Raw genomic sequence first — 21,375 nt, forward strand, 5'->3', positions numbered from 1 at the left:
TTTAACAGGGGCCATTTACACTTGGGGTCTTGGTCACTAGAGAACTGAGCATGCACACTGTCATACTGTGCATCATACTGGAATCCCAGACACTGGAATGAATGTGGCACAGCCAAGCAAACACTTGACACTGTGTACACAGAAGACCTAAAGAGCCAAAATACACAACTATCTGGACGTCTCAAGGCTGGGATATAGTAAATCCCTGAAAGGGGGAGGCAGAGACCTTTGCACAGACTGAACTACTGTACACATCAAGCTTAGATGAGTCTTCCGTCCCTTCCAAGTAACATAAGGTGCAAACTGAGGAGAGGAAGGAATGAACCAAGATGCTTTTTCAGCATTAACTTATTCTTTCCAAACTTTCTCAATGGGGGGAAGCCCAAAACCTTCAGTGTTAAGACTACAAACAGTCGTACCCCCGACATAAGGCGCAAATTACCTGTGGATCAATGGTTACTTTAGCCATAAGCCTTCCACATGCCTTTTTATTAGGCCACAACCAACTAACTGAAATTTTAGCATAAAATCTAACATTAAGCAAAAAATGTAAGAGCAATATCAGTACATCCTTCCATGCAGTCAAAGTAAAAAAGCGACAGGTTTCTGATGGGCAGGTGTGAGAGACAATCTTACTCCCCCACCTGTCGTAACCTACAATCCTAAGAATTTCATGACCGTTACAGCTCACGCTGAAGTCATCTCCTATTTCCTGGACAAAATGTTTGCATTTGCATAGAAACAACTATGGTGTATCATGGAAATTTTTGTCTATAGTAATGCAGAGGTTTTGGTATCGAAATAAGATAGTTCAAAATTTTCAAAAGAATTGCTAGTGTTTTCATATCACCAGTGAATGTAGAATTAAACCATAAAGAAATTTTCAGTGATATAGCTTTTTTTGTTTGGAAATGGATCTTTCTACCTGTCTCTCTCCTCCAGAACTCTGATGCTCTTGTTGAAACATCTAATTACATCAAAGAACTTCCTCTTCAAGACTTCCCTTTATCAAGACCATTATTTTTCCTATTACATTGGCATTTTAAAAATTAGGAGATTTAATATTTTTACCAAGAATTAAAAAATAAAAAACATGCCTCTCACATTTTCAGTTCTGTAATAGTCATTACGTAAAATAATAGAATTAAAGAAAGTTTGTCAAATTTTTTTTATTGTTGCTTATTATAAGTGGTCTTTTATATTGGATTGCATTATGTAAATGGTTCCATTCAAGAATACTGCAATATAAACTTTCTTTCAATTTGCCCTGTTGACATATCTTTCATTTAAACATTAATATTTTCTAGAACTTAACAAATTGATATAAAATTCAGTGCAGCTAATATAAGTTTAAGATTAAATTTTTGCTTGTTATACTGTGTATAATTTATAATAAATTTATGTTGAGCGCATTTGATAGAGGAAGTTTTTATTTTAAATTGATGCACTTTACCATGTATTTCGATAAGTTTTCTTTTGCCTATAACTTATCCTTTTGAATTATAATAGAATAATACTGTACTGTATTTATTATTTTTTAGTTGTAATATATACTAGAAAGCACTAAAGCATATTTTGATTGGATATTTAAGAGAAATATATATATATATTTATATTTGCTAGAATGATGAGTGAAATATTTTCTATCATTTACATTCCTTCCCAAAAATATCAATATTTAATATTTGATCTTATGTTTGAATTATATAGCCTGGTATTGGACCTGAAGAGACTATTCAGGCCAAACTTTTAATAGATCTTGTTTTTAATATAAAACTAATACCCATTAGATATCAGATGGAAAAACTGTTGCCAAGGTGTCCAATTACCTTGGTTGAAGTGCTTTTTTAATATATTTTGTATCCTTATCAAGTATAACCAAAATGTTATGCTATTAAACACACCATAGGCTCAGCATGTAAGGAACAGAGCACTAGTTTACTAAATTTCATAAGCAGAGTAAGATAATAGACACACAGTCTCTGCCTGTCTTGTTTGGTCACTTCCTGTTCCTCTTATTAATTCAGGAAAGAAGTATACTCTTAGCACGAGCTGGAAACTGTTATGAAGAATACTAGAGGTTCTGGAAGCCTCCCAACCATTTTTTTTTTTTGTTAATTGTTTTTTGTCCTTTTCAGTATGATTGCAAAGAACGTGACTGCGATGCATACTTGTCCTGGTGTTGATGGACATCATTGTGGAATGTATAAGAGTTGTGAGCATGTTGATCCTCATTCTTCATGTTCATCATGCAGGGACCATCACTGCTTGTCCGAATTTCCTTGTGTTATGTGTAGGGGGGAGTGGTTGTCCTCCAATGTAAGAAATTTCATGGTAGGAAGAAGAAAAAGAGCCAAGGGTGAGTGTTCTCCTTTGGAATCATCATCTTCGAGGTCTCTTCTTCAGACTCCTGAAAATCCCCTGCCTGCTCCTTCGTTCATAATTTCCCCAAGGGGAGAAGAGGAAGGATGATGATCAAGTGTTGTAACAGGTGTGATGCCTGAAAAAACAGACCATTCTGTTTTCATTACCGAAACGGATCAACCTACACTTGAGGTTGATCCTCTCATTACTTCTGTATCACCAGTCATTGAGCATGCTCCAACAGAAGCTCGCTGTTTTCCAGTTGAGAAGCGCTTATGGTTCCCCTCTAGGGAGCCCTTTTGGATGCCATGCCATGCCTCTATCAATTCAGGTTGTTTTCTTTTCCTTTGATGTTAGTATGCCTCAACCTTCAATACCTGCTTTTCTTCCAACTATTATTACCAGTAATCTCTGAAGCATCAATCTTGGAAAATATACCACCCATGACTGGTAATCAAGATATTGGATGTATCTGCTTAAAACCATGCAGCTTGATTTTACTTCTTAGCTCTAGTCATTTGCAGTTGCTCTTTCCCCGATTTCTCGAATCCTTTAGGATTAATGTACCTCATTCCAGTTTTTCTCATCTGATGTTCCTTTGACAAGCAGTGTGTGTCAACTTGTGATGTCTCCAGATAATAGACTGACTACCATTATTTCCTCAAACTATGTGCAATTTTATAAAGTTTGTCAGAGATCAAGGCAACAATGTTGATCATAACTATACTCAGATTTTTTTTAATGAGGAGCATTTGCACCAACTCGCAGCAGTGCCCTTTTAGCTCGGAAAGTTTCCTGCTATTTGATTGGTTAGAATTATCTTGCTCAACCAATCAGCGAGCACGAAACTTTTCCGAGCTAAAAGGGCACCCCTGCGAGTCGATGCAAATCTGCCTGACTAAAAAGAATTAACTATAGTCCTCTCAACATATATTGCAGTATCCTAAGGAAGATTGCCCTTTGTGAGTTGCCAAATTCCTGTGCTGTATCTAATGTCTTGATCAGTTTAAGTACTTGGGGTCTGTTGTTGCAGCAAATGGTGGAGTGGAAGCAGATGTACGTCAGAGAGTGAATGAAGGTTGCAAAGTGTTGGGGGCAGTTAAGGGAGTAGTAAAAAATAGAGGGTTGGGCATGAATGTAAAGAGAGTTCTATATGAGAAAGTGATTGTACCAACTGTGATGTATGGATCGGAGTTGTGGGGAATGAAAGTGATGGAGAGACAGAAATTGAATGTGTTTGAGATGAAGTGTCTGAGGAGTATGACTGGTGTATCTCGAGTAGATAGGGTCAGGAACGAGGTGGTGAGGGTGAGAACGGGTGTGAGAAATGAGTTAGCGGCTAGAGTGGATATGAATGTGTTGAGGTGGTTTGGCCATGTTGAGAGAATGGAGAATGGCTGTCTGCTAAAGAAGGTGATGAATGCAAGAGTTCATGGGAGAAGTACAAGAGGAAGGCCAAGGTTTGGGTGGATGGATGGTGTGAAGAAAGCTCTGGGTGATAGGAGGATAGATGTAAGAGAGGCAAGAGAGCGTGCTAGAAATAGTAATGAATGGCGAGCGATTGTGACGCAGTTCCGGTAGGCCCTGCTGCTTCCTCCGGTGCCTTAGATGACCGCGGAGGTAGCAGCAGTAGGGGACTCAGCAGTATGAAGCTTCATCTGTGGTGGAAATGTGGGAGGTTGGGCTGTGGCACCCTAGCAGTACCAGCTGAACTTGGCTGAGTCCCTGGTTAGGCTGGAGGAACATAGAGAGTAGAGGTCCCCTTTTTTGTTTTGTTCTTGTTGATGTCGGCTACCCCCCAAAATTGGGGGAAGTGCCTTTGGTATATGGATGGATCTAATGTCTTTTGTTTTTCCACATGCCTTCCTCTACTATATCACACGTTTTTCTTTTTCCCGCATGCCTTTTACGCTCTTGTTCTCTCTGAATACCTCTGTATTCTCTCCCCAAACTGTTCTCTGATATAGCTTGAAGGCTCTCTTCTTCTCTGGAATTGTCAACAATTTTTATATTTTCTGCTGAAAGTTCTCCATGTTAATGAGAGTATCAGTTGTATCGATACCAAGAGCACATGCCAACATACTTTCACTTATTCAGCAATTTTTTGTCATTAACTAGGGCTATTACCATTAGTAAAACCTTTGATGCTAAAAATATCTGTAAATTGCAAAACAAACTATATTTTAATAATTTTATAGCCCAGTCTTTTAAAAATGTACTTAATATCCTATAAATGTTATCAATTCAGTATCTATTAGCTCATCTGAATTGTATAATAAGGCACTACATATACAATATTTACAAATAATCTACACCATTTTAAGCCATTGGAGAACTAACAGTACAATAGAAATACTTTGCAAAATAGAAAAGTTAATGAAATTATGCTATTACCCAAATTTTTTGTGGCTTAAAGAGCAGAATTACATCCTAGATCTGTAATTTCTAACTGATGAATTTATTTTATATGGTTTTCTTACTTTCATTTAACATATAATTTATTAACACAGTCTACATACGTAATGATAATGCAAATTTCCTGAAGGAGCAGTAGTTCAAATAATATCCAGTTATAATTCACTCAAATTTATAGCCAACCAAATCCTGTCTCCTATGTGAAGAGTGGGGTGGGTAAATTCAACGTAATCTTCATACTGGTTGTGAAAATACAACAGGACCTTCCTTTTCTAGCCAATCCTCCATTGAGCCAACATAAACCCTGCAAGAAAACTTTCTTGTGAAACAAAAATTATTAATTTTCAATCTAGAATGAAATCTACGTAGTTCTTTTCACTCTAAAATTACTTAGGGTGAAGGCCCAATCTTAAAAGATCCATATTAAAAATTGTATATCATATTATTTATAAGAAAAATACAATGTAACAATATTAAATGAATTCTGAAATTCATAAAGATATCTCTGGAAATATATCAATAATTTTTTTACTATGGATATGTTAGTATCATGGGGCTAAATGATCTTTATTGGCTCGCAGTTACATTAACTTCTTAGCCTTCTCCTATTATTATTATTATCATCATTATTTACAGAGCTACAACCCTAGTTGGAAAAGCAAGATGCTATAAGCCCAGGGGTTCCAACAGGGAAAATACTGTAGTCCTATCAAGTACTGTACCTCTCTTCCTGCTCACTTTCTTCCATCTTGCTGTCCAACCTCTCAATCTTATCCCAGTGTGGAGTTATATACAGTAGCCCAAATCAATAAATCCAATCCAAAAATAGGAAATTGTGTACAGTACTGCACTACCTATCTACCATAGCACTTTCCCTAATTTTGGAGCGTATTCAACATCATAAGATGGCAAGGGAGTCTGCCAAATTTGGTTGGTAATGCTAGGTGCCACAGCCCACCCTCCCACCATCTTCCACCACAAATAAAGCTTCATATGCCGACTCCCCTACTACTGCTACCTTAACGGTCACCTTATAGCAATAGGACCTATTGCAATCGTCTCAAACACTCTACATTCATTTCCTTCTATCACCTAGGGTTTTCTTCACTCCATCCATCCACCCAAACCTTGACCTTTCAGTTCTCCCATCAACTTGCATTCATCACCTTCTTTAGTAGACTAACATTTCCTGTCCTTTACAAGGCCAAACCACCTCACTACATTCATATCCACTACAGCTGCTGCAATACTAACCTTACCAAGGTTATAGCTGATAGGCTAATGAAAACTCTCAGGATTCACCAACATTGAGCCAGAAACTGTCTACATTACAATCAATTAGCATAATATTCACCCATAACTGACAAGACAGCCTCCAATGAGGTTATGCTTACCAAACCAAGGTGTATATACCAAAACTTAAACTTTATTCATATTCATATCAATATCACAAATTTTAAGAGTAATTTGCATTTTTTCCAACAATACAAACCAGAGTCCTTTAACATTAGAATTGATTCAAGCGCAGCGGCTGCGGCGAAGCCCAGCCCTTCTGCCAATCTACTGAACAGTCACTGATTGTGTCTTGACTTTAGAGGGAAAGTGAAGGTGAGAATTTAAAGGACTTAGGTTTGTATACTTAGGAAGAATACAAATTACTTTTAAAATTTGTGATTTATTCTAACACGAATACAAACCTTTGTCCTTTAATATGAGACACTTACACAGGTGGGTGGAAGTCCTGATACTAACTGGATTACAGTGTTCGGACCCGATATGGTGCGGAACATAGCATGCTAGACACCTAGTGAACCAGGGTCTAAAGTACCGACAGGTTCAAGGCTGAGGCAACCAAGGCAGTTATCCAGGAAACATTCTCTCTAGATTAGTGGATTTGTTAGATACTGCAAATACAAATCAATGGGTTACTTGTGCCTATCCATCCTCCCTCTCATAAGGATGTTAGTGGAATGAACAATTCTATTATTAGTGGCAATAGAATTGCTGCCAACGTCCGTCCACCTCAGAGAGTTACAATCACTATGACCCAAGGGAGGGGAATAAGTTGAAAAAAAGTGCCAGTTACTCTTACCTTAGACTTAAATTGCTACAAACATCTTAGGCATGATAATTTTGGTCCTGGATGGAAGCTAAGGCTATTACATGACTTTCTGAACAGCACAGGTCCTAGAGTAAACGTCTTAAGGGACCTGCGAGTGCATTACCGCAACTAAGTCGTGAAGGGGTCTGACACTTCTATTTTCCCATGTCTAGCACCTGAGCCACAGATTTTTCTTGAAAGTAAGAGTAGCACCAACACTTCTGATCTCATGGGCATGCATCTTCAATTGGTCTGATGCGTCGGGGAAACTAGGACTTGAGGCTTTCTTGATAGTCTTGCATAGCCAAAAGGCAATAGTGTTTTTGGCGACTTCTTTACCCAGCTAGTGATTATAAATAGGTTCTGCAACCTAGGTTTGTTAACTTGGGTTCTCTTAAGGTATCACTTTAGGGCCCTTATGGAACAAAAAGCTACTCATCTGGATTTCTGGTTACTTTCCTATGTAAAGAAATTGCAAACTATGTAAACCTGGAATCAGAAATATATAGATTTCAGGTTTTAGCTAAAAATTCTAGAACAAAGGATAAAAAGACCTGCCTCCAGTACTCTGAATCGGAATGAGAGCGCGAATAAGAGTGTCCATTAAGTTCGCCCATGAATTTTGTCAAGGCTAACCCCAGGAGAAAGACTGTCTTCAGGGTAAGATCAGTGTCTGATACTGATCTCAAGGGTTCATGCAGAACTCTTCAAGGCCCTTAGCACTTTGGTTACATCCCAACCTGGGGGTCGGATCTGACGCAGAGGCAGGCCTGTTCCACACCTTAAACAAACATTAATAATCCCCACAAGAGGAATTATCCACTCCTCAATCAGTTTGAGACTTTCCCTTCGCTAAGAAGTCTGCTATGAGTAGAATAGAGGCTCCAAGAGGAGAAATAATGGATTTTGAGCGAAGCAAAAAATCTATTTTTGGGTAAGATAGCCATGTCATCCTGATGAAAGGTTCCTAATAGTAACTTCCTAAGGGATATATGTACTACAGTGATATTCCCAGTGAATTTACCTTTAGGTCTCCAGAATTCTAACTCCTGGCGTGAATATCCTTCAAATTTCTCTCAAGGATATCGAATAATATCAGGGGACATATTCTTGACACGCCACATAGCAATCATCACCCCGAATAGCGTTTATACATCGAGGGGGAAAGTGGAAAAATTAGAAGGGGAGCCGTATCAAGGTTACCCTACTTCCCATACTACTATTGAGTATCAAGACAGCACCATATCCAATATGGCAGACATTCCTGAACCCTTCTGTAAAGGCCCATTTCTCTTTCCCCGCCGGACGCGCTGAAAGGGGAGGGGAATGAGGTGATGGTGACCTGTCTGTGTGCTGTTCCTGCTTACTACGCGAACGTGCTGTTGAGCGCTGATGCACGGGAGAGTGGTGATGTATAGGCGAGATCTGGAGTGTAGGAGAGAATTGGAGTGATGGCGCATAGGAGAGCGCTGGCGAGCAGGTGTGTGTTAGTGCGTATGAGAGCCCTGGCGCGCAGAAGATCGTTGGCACGTACGAGAGCGCTGGCGCGCAGAAGATCGTTGGCACGTACGAGAGCGCTGGCACGCAGGAGATCGTTGGCACGTACGAGAGCGCTGGCGCGCAGGAGATCATTGGCACGTACGAGAGCGCCGGCGCGCAGGAGATCGTTGGCACGTACGAGAGCGCTAGCGCGCAGGAGAGCATTGGCACGTACGAGAGCGCTGGCGCGCAGGAGATCGTTGGCGCGTAGGAGAGCGCTGGCACGCAGGAGATCATTAGCGCATAGAAGGGTGCTAGCGCGCAGGTTGTAGCTGTCGTATAGCAGAGCGTTGGCAAGTGCTGAAGTTTCGGTGAGCTCTGTTGCGCCGGTGATCGTTGGGGCGCTGAGGGCGAGCAGGTGAAGGGCACGCGCCGAAGCTTGTAGAGTGCTCACGAGTAGGCTGGCGCTGACAAAATGTTGGTGAACGCTGGTGCACTGCAGGGAGCTGGTGAGCTGAAGAGCGTTGGCGCACAGCTGCACACTTAGGTAGGGCCTCGGGAGGCTGTACCGGGAACAGGAATGGCGATGGCAGGTAGCACAGGAACAGGGATGTGCCCTTTTGAAGGGTGAACATCCACTGATAAGAGATCGCGAACGGTTCTACAGAAGGGTCCAGGACCGAAGTCGGAGGACTAGTAACAGCGTCGTCGGAAGAAGGTCCAGGAATGGGCGAAGGTCGAGGGCCAAGAGACGACTGAAGCGGAGACTTCTCTGTGTGGGACAGCTGCGATGAAGAGGCTGAAGAAGGGCGACCTCTAAGGCGAAGCTGCGGGCGAGCTCTGCGACAGAGATGCCCTCTATGGGGTGTTGGATCAGCAAGTTGACCAGCTAGTCCTCCGAAGAGGAGTCTCTATGAGTGAACTCCCCCGAAGAGGAAAAACACTCGCAAGAGAGACAGACGTAGAACTAAGTTTTCCCCTCGAAGGACGATCAGGACCAAGGGGAAACTAAATCGGCAGCAACAGCTGGAGAGTCTGGAGGGGCAGGGGAGTCGGCAGAAACGACAGAAGACACCTCTGATACCATGACATCGACGAGCGAAAGAGGATCTACCTCTGAAGTCGACGACGACGGCTGCACACTTGCACCCCAGAGGATGAGCTGCAGCAAGGAGTCCTTGGAGAGCGGACCCGGAAGCCCCAAGGACAACCAAACCTGTAACACAGAAGACAAAGACAAGGCCTCACCCAGGGGGGAGAGGTGGGGTAGTTTCGCTGGGGGAAGCAACACCATCTCTCGAGGACCGGGGTTGGCCGATAATAAATGGGTCTACGCTACTAATCAATAGTCTCGGAAAAGACCGAACGAGTAGGAGCTTCGGAGGAAGGTCGGGAGATGGAAGAAGCAGCCTTGGGTTTTTCCCCCTTCGAAGGAGAAATATCCCTCTTAGACTACTTCTTCCGCCGTCGCCCAAAACCTCTCCCACTGGGAGGCAGACCACTCGCGACACTCACTACACTATTGAAATCACACCGTTGACCTCTGCAGACGGGACAAGGGTGTGGTAATCGGTCTCCACTGCCGACTTATAGGTTCCGCAGGGCTGGCCATCGAGTCCAGGGCAGGTGCGCATGTTTGCAGAAGTCAACACATACACACACACACAAAAAAAAAAAAGGCAATGCAAATGCCGGCGAAGGATGAAGAACGGCAATGACCATTCACCATCCGAGTCAAAAGCAAAGTGTCACCGGTGTGAGTGGGAGCGGTAGTAAGCTACCCCCCCCCTACCCCCGCTTACTAGCAGTGTGGGTAGTTAACCCTTGGTAAATTTTAATAGCTTGTCATTTCAGCTATGCAGAAAGTAATACCCTAAATAAATAGCGTAGGTTTGTATTCCAGTTACAGAACAAATGCTTATTTTATGAATTATAAAGTGTAAGCTTAATAATCTCATTTAAAATGATCAAAAATATATGACATTAAAAAAATAAATGCACAGCACCAAGTTACAAACAACTTTTCAATTGGTTCAGCAGGAAAAAGGCCTACCTTTTCCTGGGTGCCTTGGTTGCTTATTATTATCTGGTGTTCTATGTATGTGTTGAAGTTATCATTTTGTATCTTGGTAAACTTATATGTTAAGCATGTCCTCCAAGAGAGTTAAATCTAGTGAATCCAAGAGGCATCTCATTACAATGAAAGAAATTAGACATGATAAAGGGATATAAAAAGGGTGATAAACATTGCATGTACCTTAGGCCTGGCTCGGACAACAGTGTCTGCCATTACCCATGATAGCCGGCATTGTCCAATACATTACAGATAGGGTACCGTCATCAAAAACTTTTATGGTAAAATAGAATGCTTATTAACCCTTTGGATGGAAAGACACAAATGGACAAATTCCTACAGGCCAATTCTTTGAGGATTTTCATAAAATACATTATAATGAAAAGAACACTTCATTTACTACTAGTTATGGATGGTTTCATCTCTTCAAAAAGCACTTTAGTTTGTACAATATTAAAGCTCAGGAAGATTACTATTGATGCCTTGGTATTTCCCATATTTCCGAAATAAATAATTTACGATATCTAATTCCTCCGAAAATTATCTTCAATGTCAAAAAGACAGGCTTGCTTAGGAGAAGTACAGTACTCCATTGATCATTTATTTTCAAGAAATAATTGTGCCCGGGTACGGGGTAGCCAATGTTAAGAAGTATCATTACTGGAGATTTCATGCTAAAGCCATTGTTTATCTACCATGCCCTTAATTCCTGGACCATCAAAAACATTTCAAAAGTCCCTGCCTCCTGTGATTTACATGGCTAATCTGCAGATATGGGTCACCACGGTCATTTTTGAAGAATGGTTCAATGGCCATTTTATACCATCAGTCAAGGAATACTTCAGAATAAAGAAACTAATTTGACAAGGCCCTCCCCCCATTAATTTTTTTTTTTAGGTGTGGAAGGGTTACAATATTTATCAGGCAGTGTTAAACATAAGTGCTTCTTAGACCAAAGTGATAACAATATTGAATGGTGTATACTATAGGCGTTAGAAAACTATCAGATAAGATCCAAGAAAGTAGACTGAGGTGGTACGGTCATGTCATGAGAAGAGATGAACAGTATATTGGGATTAGTGATGGAAATGGAGGTACAGGGAACAAGGAGGAGAGGGAGACCAAAGCGAAGATGGGTGGACTGTATCAAGGATGACCTTCGATCGAAGGGATTAACCGGTGATGAGGTGTGGGACAAAGGTAGATGGAGAAAGCTGACCAGAAACATCGACCTCACATAGAAGTGGGAAAAGATGTAGACAAAGAAGAAGTAGACTGTAGAAAAAAAAAACTGTGCCCCCAAGTCATGCATGATTTCAAAGGCTTAGCGAGTTAATAAAAGACGTATTGAAGACTGTGGTATACCTTAGTGAAGAACTGCAGATGAAGATGGAAGAAGGTTTAGACAGTTGATAGAGGCTCATGAACAACAAAATAAGAATTCGAGTTACAAGAACAGAAAATGTAAAAGTTTCCAATATAAAATCAAGGAACTTCATGCTTAAAAAAAAATTCACCAAGGTTTTTACCACTTATCCATGTGTTTGTTTATCTTTGAGTCCCAGGAACCTTCACCCAAATATTTTCCTAAAATAACTGATGGAATTGAGGATTTGTTCCTGCCTGATATGACATTTTTCAACCCCCCCCAAAAAAAACTATCCAGCAAATATTAGTTCAATTTCTAGCAAGAATAGAAAAGCAGAGAACCACTGCCAATGACATCAGGCAGCAACTACAGTTTCATCTTAACTATCAACCATGCCCTGGGGTTGAATATAGAATAAATTCCTTAAAAACTACTTAACAATTTCCGTCAGTACTTTTAAAACCTTTGTATTTCCATTTTGCCAACATAACAAAAGATCATCCATTAGTCATTATCATACCTTACCTGACATTGCTGTAGCCTACAGCCATCATGGCAAACTGAGCTGTTCTTGCACGAATACCAGCAAGACAAATCACAGCAATTGGCTCGTCTAAAGCAGGCTTCTTGAATCCAAATTTCTCTGCAAACTCATTATCTGGCAATAAGATATCTGGCCCAAAGGACTGAACTGAAAATAAGGAAAATTCTTTCATTGATGATATTCCTAAACTAAGGGGGAAAAAAAACATTTGCAATATTTTATAGCAACTAAAAAAAAGTTTTCAGCCTTTTAAAATGAATTAAGTTAGAACCCAGACCATAAAAAGAATTTATTTTCAAGTAAATTTTCCAACTGGTGTGCAAGAGAAGAATGGTGTCAAAACAAATAAAAGAGTACAGTAGTCATACTGTCAAAACATGAACAACAATACTGCACTTAACTATACCACTATGATCTGAATAAAAAAACTTTCAAACTGAAAAAACAAATCTTAGAAATTCCCAACAACAAAACTCGAGAAAGGAAATCGAGCCTATCTACTTAATCATGCATTTCATATACTGTAGTAATTGAGTTAAAGGAATGACAAATTATATCTGCATATTTCACAATATGCAGGCAATACCATTTGGTTGCTATAACAAATGTCTAAGCTTCACGGAAAAGAAACAAATCTACACCTATACCTTCATAACAAAAATTTGATCTTCATACAAACAGAATTTCAATAGTTATAAAATTCATTTCTTTACTCACCTTATGTTCATAGTGCTTATTCTCCAAAAGCTTGTTTTAATAGACACAACTGTGAAATTTTAGAAATCTTAAAATTTTCCCATTTTCTTTCCCTTTAGCCTTAAAGGAATTGAACCTTATGGTGGTAAGTGGTAATGAATACAAAAATGCTGTGCCGAGTACTCTTTGCCCATTTGTGTCAAAGTTGAAATTAATCCAACCTCTTGATACTATTAGTCAGTAAGCAAGTATACGAACATCGGGAGAGTACAAAAATATGGATATTTTATTATTAAAATCCTGTTTATTTCTACGAACCTTCCCTGATGTTCATATTGTTGACTTCCACACACTGTTGGAGGTGGGACACAATTAAAGGAAATTTAGGATACAGTAATTTTAAGTAACGCACCAAAGTTAAGGTTTACTAATCTGGTTTAGATTATTCCAATAAACCATCTTAAAATACGATTTGGAATACAGGAATCTAGATTGTTCAATATAGATATTTAAAATAATGAACTGTAGATAGCCTCTAAATTATACTTTCTAAACAAATGATACTTCTGATTAATTCCAAATGAAATATTGAATAAAACCTCACATATTCATCAATAAATTACTTAAAACCATATCCCATGCTGCCACTATGGGGCCTGGAGCCCAGTGGTCTTCATAAGCAAACCATGAGTCCTTAATATAATGTTTGGCGAAAATCAACTTGGTACACCATTGAGCGCTCCTAAATCTTTCCAAAGATAGATTTCTACAAAAATAAAGGGCAATAACTGCACTCCTAATGCACTGTACCTTCACTTTAGAGCCTTTTATCAAAACTGGATCTAATTCCTTGTGAATATTTGACCAACTTTTCAACTGAATGACAATGCATCTTTGGTCAACATTTTGTGTAAAGTTCAGAGTGTTTTATTATGAAATCTCTTCCTATCTATTAAATCAATTGTTAGGCCGTCTTCTCATGCTGCTTTGCCTCTTCATGCCTTTCAATGCTCTCTTTACTTCTCCTACTGTTACTTTTGGTACCGGCTCAGGTGTTTCATTATTTCTACTGAAAAGTTATTTCATTATCACTATTGTATAAAATGGTATAGAAATCCTATAAACAAACGCGAGTGGAAGGCTATGCCCGAGGCATTTGTGCTTGGGCATCTGCGATGAAACAATCTTGAGCTTTGAGGATGGGTATTGGTAATCAACTTTGATCTTTGTCAAATGGGGAAATTTTCCAAGATATACTGTAGATATCAGATTTATGTATCATCAGATGAAGATTTCCTTGTACAATATCTTCCAGCAGGTTGACAAATAGCATAATATATACAGTATCTTCTTTGATGAAGATTCACTTTTTTAAAGGTTTAAAGGCCGGTAATGAATGGCAGGGACAGTGACATTGCTCTATCGAGTAGGACAATGCCCTAGAAACTGGCCATAAATCAGCGCCTAAGCCCCCCTCTAGGCAATGGCTGCTGATGACTCAGTATTGTTAGTTTACCATGGCCTTAATCCCTGGGCCATTAAAAATACTTCAAAAGTCCTTCAGCTCCTAGGAGTAAAGTGAGGCTTGTCTGGTTGGTTGGTGTAAATTTTTAGGTCACAAGTTTGGTTTAGGTTGATCTCTTTCCCCTCGCTTACACTTCTTTAGGGTGTGAGACTCATCCCTGTGAAACTCGGGTAAGATTCATAGAAATAAATAGAAATTAGTTACTATATTCCTAAACAGGACATGATTAGAAATGAAACCGGCAGATTACTCAAGTGCCATATATGGACGAGATCATGGCGAGTGGTAGATGGATGGTTTGGGCATGCTCTTTGCATGCCCCAAGAGATTGGTTCACCAAATGTTTAACTGGACTCCACAAGGCAATAGAAGAGTTGGAAGAACCAGGCCTACATGGCTGAGAACTATGAAGTGGGAGATGAGTGGAGAAGTATTGAATTAAAGCTTAAGATAGAGATGACTAGCGAAATCTGATCGAGGCCCTTTGTGTCAATAGGCACAAGAGGAGGAGATTATGATTATTCTTATACTCACCCAAGATTTATATGATAACCCTTCCCCATTGATTAGTAATGTCAAGATTTTAGAATGTGATTTGTCGTCTTATACTAAAAGGATTTACCCACCACACTGGTTGCCCTATACAGAAATGCCATATAATCACCAATATTATATTAGGAGGGTAATGTTATTGGAAATTTGAATTAAATTTTCTAATGATAAGGCATCGAAACAAGCTTCAAAGAGAAAGCCATCTCTAATTTCAGGTGAGCAAAGGAAAAAGCAATTATTTCTTTGAACCTTCCCTGATGTTCACATTGCTTTCATCTCCAATAGCTTGGTTATATCGACGTTACTCCTTAAAATTTAAAAATTATATTTTAATTATAAAATAAATTTTTGAATATACTTACCCGGTGAATATATAATAGCTGAGCCTCCGGCGGCTCGACAGAACCACACACCAAAAACTCGCGAGCGATCGCTATGAAGGTTGTGGGTGTGCCCACTAGCGCCAACTATCGGCCAGATACCGCATATGCATGTAAACAGACCCAATTTTTCTCATCCCGCTGGGTCTCTATCGGGGAGGAAGGGGGGGGCCTTTAATTTATATATTCACCGGGTAAGTATATTCAAAAATTTATTTTATAATTAAAATATCATTTTTAAATATTTAACTTAGCCGGTGAATATATAATAGCTGATTCACACCCATGGTGGTGGGTAGAGACCAGAGTTAATTAAGTTTACAGCGTATATGCTTAGAGTTTTTGACAGTAATATCATAACAAAACCCAAATATATAAAGGTACCTGGTAAGGAAGTTGACTTAGACGATTACTCTGCCTTATTAGTCTGTCTTCCTCACGAAGCCCAGCGATCCTCTTAGGATGCTGAAAGACTCCCAGGAGTTGAAGTATTAAGGGCTGCAACCCATACAACAGGACCTCATCAAACCCCTAATCTGGGCGCTCTCAAGAAATGACTGACCACCCGCCAAATCAACCATGATGCGAAAGGCTTCTTAGCCTTCCATACAACCCAAAAAACAATATTAAAAACATTTCAAGAGACAGATTAAAAAGGATATTGGAATTAGGGTAATGTAGTGGTAGAACCCTCACCCACTACTGCACTCGCTGCAACGAATGGACCCAGTGTGTAGCAGTCCTCGTAAAGAGTCTGGACATCTTTTAAGTAAAATGACGCGAACACTGACTTGTTTCTCCAAAAAGTCGCGTCCATAATACTTTGCAGAGATTTATTTTGCTTGAAGGCCACGGAGGTTGCTATAGCTCTAACTTCGTGCGTCTTAACCTTAAGCAAACATCGGTCTTTCTCATTCAAGTGAGAATGAGCTTCTCGTATTAAAAATCTGATAAAATATGACAAAGCATTCTTTGACATAGGCAATGATGGTTTCTTAACTGAGCACCATAATGCCTCAGATTTACCTCGTAATGACTTAATACGAGCTAAATAGAACTTAAGAGCTCTAACAGGACATAATACTCTTTCCAGTTCGTTGCCTACGATCTCTGATAAGCAAGGAATATCAAAAGATTTAGGCCAAGGACGAGAAGGCAGTTCATTTTTGGCCAGGAAACCAAGTTGAAGTGAACAAGTGGCTTTTTCTGTAGAAAAAGCCGATGTTCTTACTGAAGGCATGAAGTTCACTGACCCTTTAAGCCGAAGCCAAGCACACTAGGAAAAGTGTCTTGAGGGTGAGATCCTTCAGGGAGGCTGAATGTAATGGCTCAAACCTGTCTGACATGAGGAACCTTAGGACCACGTCTAAGTTCCATCCAGGAGTTGCCAAACGACGTTCCTTAGAGGTCTCGAAAGACTTGAGGAGATCTTGGAGATCTTTATTGTTGGAAAGATCTAAGCCTCTATGTCGAAAGACCGAAGCCAACATGCTCCTGTAGCCCTTAATCGTGGGAGCTGAAAGGGAGCGAACCTTTCTCAGATGTAAAAGAAAATCTGCGATTTGGGCTACAGAGGTACTGGACGAGGACACATGCTGACTTGCACCAGTCTCGAAAGACTTCCCACTTCGACTGGTATACTCTAATGGTAGAAGATCTCCTCGCTCTTGCAATCGCACTGGCTGCCTCCTTCGAAAAGCCTCGAGCTCTTGAGAGCCTTTCGATAGTCTGAAGGAAGTCAGACGAAGAGCGGGGAGGCTTTGATGGACATTCTTTACGTGGGGCTGACGTAACAGATCTACCCTTAGAGGAAGACTTCTTGGAAAGTCTACCAGCCATTGAGTACCTCGGTGAACCATTCTCTCGCGGGCCAGAGGGTAGCAACCAACGTCAACCTTGTCCCTTCGTGAGAGGCGAACTTCTGCAGTACCTTGTTGACTATCTTGAATGGTGGGAATGCATATAAGTCCAGAAGAGACCAATCCAGTAGACACGCGTCTATGTGGATTGCTTCTGTATCGAGGACTGGAGAGCAATAGATTGGTAACCTTTTGGTCAACGAGGAGGCAAAGAGGTCTATGGTGGGTTGACCCCAAGTAGCCCAAAGACTCTTGCCCACGTCCTTGTGGAGGGTCCATTCCGTGGGTATCACCTGACCCCTCCGACTGAGACAGTCTGCCAAGACGTTCAAGTCCCCCTGGATGAATCTCGTCAACAGGGAGATGCCTCGATTTCTTGACCATAAGAGAAGGTCCCTTGCGATCTCGAGCAGCGTGAAGGAGTGTGTGCCTCCTTGCTTGGAGATGTACGCCAAAGCTGTGGTGTTGTCTGAGTTGACCTCTACCACTTAGTTTCGAAGAAGCTTTCGAATATCATCAAGGCCAAGTGGACTGCTAATAGCTCCTTGCCGTTGATGTGCATGCTCTTCTGACTTGAGGTCCACAGACCCGAGCATTCCCGACCGTCCAGGGTCGCACCCCAACCCAAATCCGACGCGTCTGAGAACAACACGTGGTTTGGGATCTTGACTGCTAGGGATAGTCCCTCTCAGACTGATATTGCTGTCCCACCATTTAAGGCATGCCTTTACTGGTTCGGAGACTGGGAATGATACCGTCTCTAACGTCTTGTCCTAGTTCCAGTGAGAGGCTAGATGGAACCGGAGAGGCAGAAGGTGTAGTTTCCCTAGTGAGACAAACTGCTCCAGGGATGAGAGAGTCCCTACGAGACTGTTCCAACTCCTGACTGAACAAACGTTCTCTTTTCAGCATTAGTTAGACTTCGAGCAGGGCTTGTTCTATTCGGGTGGCAGACGGAAAAGCCCGAAAAAAACTGGACTGCGAATCTCCATCCCCAAATATAGAATAATCTGGGATGGGATCAGTTGGGACTTTTAGGTTGACCAAAAGTCCCAACTCCCTGGCCAGACTCAACGTCCAATGTAGATCCTGCAGACAGCGAAGACTGGACGATGCTCTGAGAAGCCAGTCGTCCAAGTACAGGGAGGCTCGGATCCCCGATAGATGGAGGGATTTTGCCACATTCCTCATGAGCCTCGTAAACACGAGAGGAGCAGGACTGAGGCCAAAGCACAGGGCTCGAAACTGGTACCCCACATTCCTGTAAACAAACCTCAGAAACGGTTGGGAATCCGGGTGTATAGGAATGTGGAAGTATGCCTCCTGAAGGTCGAGAGAGACCATCCAGTCGCCTTCCATTAATGCTGTCAAGACAGCCTGGTAGACTTCATCGTGAAGTTTGTCTTGACAATGAATACATTGAGCGCACTTGCCTCTTACATACTCCTGCAGTGAACATGGCTGCCAGATCATTGGAGCCATCCCTGAGGGACTTGTTCCTACACAGAACGTGGCTGTCAGATCATTGGAGCCATCCCTGAAAGCCTTGTTTATGCATGACATAATTGTACAGCAAAACTTCAAACGCTCGAAAAAACTCCTAACAGGAGATGGTCTAGCTCTGAAGTCGACCATAAAATCTTGGAGCGTCTCATGGCCAGGCGCCAGGGAGTCTATGAGGTTTGAGAAGTCTATCTGGGCAGAGGCAGGAACTCCCAAGCCGAGAACTTCTCCCGTGTCATATTAGACTCTCGCTCTATAAGCCAGCTTAAAAGTAGGGAAAGCAAAGGCTGTCTCCCCCAAACTCCTCCTGGTGATTAACCAGTCGCCTAGCAAACGTAAAGCTCTCTTAGAAGAGCGAGAGAGCACTAGCTTATAAAACAACGGCTTCGAAGTAGCTAGGCCTAGTGTAAACTCTGACGTTTAGGCGAACGAGGAGCAGCAGTTACAAAAAGATCCGGACAAAGATCCTTAAAAATCAGCATGATTTATTTAAAGTCCATAGAGGGCTGAGCAGCTTTAAGCTCCTCTCCGTCTGACAGAGTCCTCAAGGGAATATCAGTAGGAAGGGGATCAGCAACTTCCTCATCTGAAGGAACCTTGTCCGTCAATAGCCGAGTCTCAAGCAAGGGAGAGACCTGCCGTGGTGGCAATGCTTGACAAGCAGAGTCCACACGCAAAGGAGCAATCAGTAGCAGTCAAGGACGCTATGTCATGTAACTGCTTAAAGGACTGACCAGTAACAACAACAGGTGCGGGAGGAAGTTCGACGTCAACTCGAGACTGCCTTGACTGCTTAGACTGAGCAGTCAAAACAACTATTGACTGCGGTGATTGACGCTCAACGTCAAAACAAGTCAACTCTGCTGGTTGGTGAACGTCCTGAACGTCAACAAGAGCAAGCGGCAGCGGCTGAACGTCCACAAGCGACTGAGAGTCAACACGGGACTGCATCGAGTGAGGCTCTACAAAACACGATTGACGTGACTTTGTAACGTCAATGTCAACAGGACGAGCAAAGGCTCGTTTGGGCGGCTGACGGCCAAGATCTCGATCAGCTAAGCGGCGAGGATCATCGTGAACCTGCTCAACAGAATAGTCCTCCATAAGAGAGGCAAGCTTATTCTGCATGTCTTGCCGTACAACCCATTTAGGATCAACGGGAATGGTTGCGGTAAGAGACGAGGGTAACGTCTGTGACTGCAAAACCTTGCCTACAAAAAGACTCTCGGAGCCTGTGTTACGCTTTTGTTTAGGCAGCGAGCAGTCTTGCGATGACTGCATAGGGTCAGAGCTGTCCTAATTGTTACAACCAGGACGCTGGACCTGTCCTGAAAGGACTGACTTTCGCTTAAAGGGCCTCGAAACCTTGTTCCACGGTTTCTTATGCGAAAAGCCTTCGGATGACGAGGAGAAAATCGTCTCGCTCGTCTTATGGTAGGGGCGGTGTTGATGAGACACGCCTGAAACCATAGAGGGAACGACTGTTCGCTGATCAAGTCCTCTCGTACCCATAAGTCGTACGACATTACTTCTCCCCTGGGCTTGGGAGCTTGCAAGAGGTCTCGGACTAGGTGAACGACAGGCACGAACAGACGAACCCTCGGTCGCAACACTGATAACACTTAGCGCAATTACCACTTTATCACTACGATTTTCTGTTTTGCACTTACTTCACTGAAATCGAATTTTACAACAATTCACATTAGGTATGAATAAAACTGATTTCTACCTGAAGCACGCAATTCTACCCTCATCAAAAGGTTATAATTGCGAAATCAGTCGTATAATGTAAGCACATTAATACAAGCAAAAAACAGTAAACATATTAAGATAAAAAGATCAGTGGCTGGGAAGGAGACTAAACACTAGTTCATTCAAAACTACGTTTTCAATCTCTCACCGTACAGTGCCTTGGGACGAGAATAAAAACTAAAAACGTTTTATCCTTTCTCCCCGTACAGAGACTAGGGACGAGAGTAAAAAACTGACTCGAGAACAACGTTACTCGCTTGGGACGAGAATAAAGATCGGAACGTTCTCTCTTCCTCTCTCTCTCTCTCTCTCTCTCTCTCGATTTCGCACCGAAGAGAAGAGCCCACTTACCTTTCATCAATAAACAGGTTATTTGACCAAAGGAAAAAACTGAAAGGTTTTTCAATTAACAAGTTCCTTTAAAATAGTATTTAAAACATTTAAGTTTGAAAGAAGAATGAACAAAACGTCAGAATCGATTTACTCTTTCTGCAAAGTGAAACCGTGATTCTCTCTCTCTCTATCGTAACGATAGAGCGCAAACTGCGTAGCATAAATAAACTAAACGTTAGTTCATCTTTGAAACAGTACGAAGACTATTCAAAGAAAATCTTTCATAAAATATTTACTAAAAAATATTTATTTAATAAGTTTTAAATCATTTGCTCTGTAAAAGTTATTTACGATTGAAAGGGCTCAACGTTGTTTAACTTCGGTTTCCAAGTTAGGACCGCCTACTCTCGGATTAGAGGAGGAATAGGA

The 21,375-nt window shown here is 41.4% G+C and overlaps 1 protein-coding gene across 5 annotated transcripts in view; it reads right to left on the reverse strand.

Annotated features, from left to right (window-relative positions):
* Positions 1-4,982: 4,982 nt before the first annotated feature.
* LOC137640123 (rhodanese domain-containing protein CG4456-like) overlaps positions 4,983-21,375 on the reverse strand; it is a 40,647-nt gene continuing 24,254 nt past the window's right edge. For all 5 annotated transcript variants that reach the window (XM_068372600.1, XM_068372602.1, XM_068372603.1 and 2 more), the window contains 2 exons: positions 12,328-12,493; positions 4,983-5,083 (listed from right to left, as the gene is read on the reverse strand). In XM_068372600.1, the coding sequence (XP_068228701.1) occupies positions 5,014-5,083; positions 12,328-12,493 (236 nt within the window). In that variant the 3' untranslated portion in view covers positions 4,983-5,013. The remainder of the gene's footprint in view (positions 5,084-12,327; positions 12,494-21,375) is intronic.

This window comes from Palaemon carinicauda, chromosome 4 (genome assembly GCF_036898095.1).
Source record: "Palaemon carinicauda isolate YSFRI2023 chromosome 4, ASM3689809v2, whole genome shotgun sequence".
Taxonomy (NCBI): Eukaryota; Metazoa; Arthropoda; class Malacostraca; order Decapoda; family Palaemonidae; genus Palaemon; species Palaemon carinicauda.